Here is a 3,233-nt window from a genome sequence, read left to right on the forward strand (position 1 = left end):
TCAAAAGGTAACGAGAACGATTATACATGGAATGATTACCTTAATATATATTATATATATATATATTACCTTATTATATATGGAACAATTACCATATGTATATGGAACGATTACCTTAATATATATTATATATATATTACCTTATTATATATAGAATGATTACCTTGAAAATAAATGAGGTTAACTATCTGTGCGAATCAGAAATAAAGAAAATGCACAATAAGGTAAATATATAAAGAAAGAGAGAAAGAAAGAAAAGAAAGAAAGAGAGAGAGAGAGAAAGAAAGATTTTTTTTTCTAATAAAATCAGAAATAAAGAAATTGCGCAATACGGTAATTATATATAAATAAATGCTAATCACATTATACTTTACATAATTCTATGAAAAATTATGATATTAACAAAATATTACAACCTTATTTAACATCAAAGTTAACTTATTATTAATATTTATTATAGATATTTCCTCTTTATTTTTTATTATTGATATATTAATAAAGGGAATAATAATATCATCATCGTCATCATTAATAATTCCTGGGAAAATCAAGCAAAAAAAAATACAACATATTAAATATATAAATAAATAAATTAATAATAATATTAATATCATGAAAAATACATATTAAGTTTTTTTTCTGTTCTCGTTTTCTATTATAAAATTATATTTAAAAATATAAAAATATTAAAAAAAAAAATCTTTCTGTTCTCATTTTCAGTTATAAAATTATAAATATAATAATAACAATAATAATAACAATTATTATTATTATTGTTATTATTTTTAATGTTATTATTATTATAAAAAAAAATATATATATATATATGTATACATATATATATATATATATATAATTATATATATATATATATATATACATATATACATATATAATTTTTTTTTATAATATATATTTTTCTTTTATAATAATAATAACATTAAAAATAATAACAATAATAGTAATAAAGAAAAAAAAAAAAATAATAATAGTAATAAAAAAAAAAAAAAAAACAAAAAAAATAAATAAATAATAATAGTAATAAAAAATAATAATAAAAAAATAATAGAAGAAAGAAGAAGAAGAAGAAAAGAAGAAAGAAGATGAAAGAAGAAGAAGAAGAAGAAGAAGAAGAAGAAGAAGAAGAAGAAGAAGAGCAAAAATAATAATAACAACAATATTAATAACAACAATAATAATAACAATAACAAAAGGAATAATAATAACAACAATAATAATAATAATAATAACAACAACAATAACAAAAGAAATAACAATAACAATAATAATAAAAAAAAATTATAACACGAACATCGTGTCTTCCTCCCCCCTCCCCTCATCACACCTCATTTATCTCCTCTTCTCTCCCTTATTTCCTCATTTTCTCGCTTTCCAAAGGGACTCGAGGGACTTACTGTCTAATTCGTCGAATAATTGCGCAGCTCCGGGAATATTGGACATTTTGAGAGACGAAAAATTCGAGGAAGAAATGAAATTTTTTTCTTGTTTTTTGGGGGTCGGTCTCAGGTTTTGTTTTGATGAGTACGAGCCTAATTTTTTTCTTTTTTTACGAGTAAGTTGTTTGTTTTTATGGTATTTATTTGTTTATTTTGTTTATTTATTTATTTGGAAATTAGAGGGAAATAAATTTCTGATTTCGGGTCTTTCTGAATTTTTCTTTTGGATGATTACGAGCCTTTTTTTTTTTTTTTTTTTTTTTTTTTTGAAGGGGAGGTAAATTATTTTGTTTATCTTTTATTTCTTTGGTTTTGCTTTTTTTTTTCTTTATCTATTTATTAGAAATTCGAGCTCCGGGAATATTGGACATTTTGAGAGACGAAAAATTCGAGGAAGAAATGAAATTTTTTCTTGTTTTTTGGGGTCGGTCTCAGGTTTTTGTTTTGATGAGTACGAGCCTAAATTTTTTTTTGAGGAGAGGGAGGTAAATTATTTGTTTTTATGTTATTTATTTGTTTATTTTGTTTATTTATTTATTTGGAAAGTTGTAGGAAATAAATTTCTGATTTCGGGTCTTTCTGAATTTTTCTTTTGGATGAGTACGAGCCTAATTTTATTTTATTTTCATGAGGAGGTAAATTATTTTGTTTATCTCTTATTCACTTGATTTTGCTTTTTTTTCTTTATCTATTTATTAGAAATTCGAGCTCCGGGAATATTGGACATTTTGAGAGACGAAAAATCGAGGAAGAAATGAAATTTTTTCTTGTTTTTTGGGGGTCGGTCTCAGGTTTTGTTTTGATGAGTACGAGCCTAAATTTTTTTCTTTTTTTACGAGTAAGTTGTTTGTTTTTATGTTATTTATTTGTTTATTTTGTTTATTTATTTATTTGGAAATTAGAGGGAAATAAATTTCTGATTTCGGGTCCTTCTGAATTTTTCTTTTGGATGATTACGAGCCTAGTTTTTTTTTTTTTTAAGGGGAGGTAAATTATTTTGTTTATTTTATTCACTTGATTTTGCTTTTTTTTTCTTTATCTATTTATTAGAAATTCGAGCTCCGGGAATATTGGACATTTTGAGAGACGAAAAATCGAGGAAGAAATGAAATTTTTTCTTGTTTTTTGGGGTCGGTCTCAGGTTTTGTTTTGATGAGTACGAGCCTAATTTTTTTCTTTTTTTACGAGTAAGTTGTTTGTTTTTATGGTATTTATTTGTTTATTTTGTTTATTTATTTATTTGGAAAGTTGTAGGAAATAAATTTCTGATTTCGGGTCTTTCTGAATTTTTCTTTTGGATGATTACGAGCCTAATTTTATTTTATTTTCAAGGGAGAGGTAAATTATTTTGTTTATCTCTTATTCACTTGATTTTGCTTTTTTTTTCTTTATCTATTTATTAGAAATTCGAGCTCCGGGAATATTGGACATTTTGAGAGACGAAAAATCGAGGAAGAAATGAAATTTTTTTCTTGTTTTTTGGGGTCGGTCTCAGGTTTTGTTTTGATGAGTACGAGCCTAATTTTTTTCTTTTTTTTTTACGAGTAAGTTGTTTGTTTTTATGGTATTTATTTGTTTATTTTGTTTATTTATTTATTTGGAAAGTTGTAGGAAATAAATTTCTGATTTCGGGTCTTTCTGAATTTTTCTTTTGGATGAGTACGAGCCTAATTTTATTTTATTTTGAGGTGGGATGTACATTATTTTGTTTTGTTTTATTTATTTATTTATTTATTCATTTATTTATTTACTTATTAGAAATTCGAGAAAAAAAAC

The 3,233-nt window shown here is 23.4% G+C and overlaps 1 protein-coding gene across 1 annotated transcript in view; it reads right to left on the bottom strand.

Annotated features, from left to right (window-relative positions):
• The window catches only part of LOC119571712 (U6 snRNA-associated Sm-like protein LSm1), a gene marked incomplete at its 3' end in the record, with an annotated part of 5,874 nt that extends 4,327 nt beyond the window's left edge, over positions 1 to 1,547 (bottom strand). Inside the window, 1 exon segment of the mRNA XM_037918894.1 lies at positions 1,416 to 1,547. Within this exon segment, the coding sequence (XP_037774822.1) occupies positions 1,416 to 1,461 (46 nt within the window). The 5' untranslated portion in view covers positions 1,462 to 1,547.
• Between the last annotated feature and the right edge of the window lie 1,686 nt (positions 1,548 to 3,233).

This window comes from Penaeus monodon, unplaced genomic scaffold, assembly GCF_015228065.2.
Source record: "Penaeus monodon isolate SGIC_2016 unplaced genomic scaffold, NSTDA_Pmon_1 PmonScaffold_7597, whole genome shotgun sequence".
Lineage (NCBI taxonomy): Eukaryota > Metazoa > Arthropoda > Malacostraca > Decapoda > Penaeidae > Penaeus > Penaeus monodon.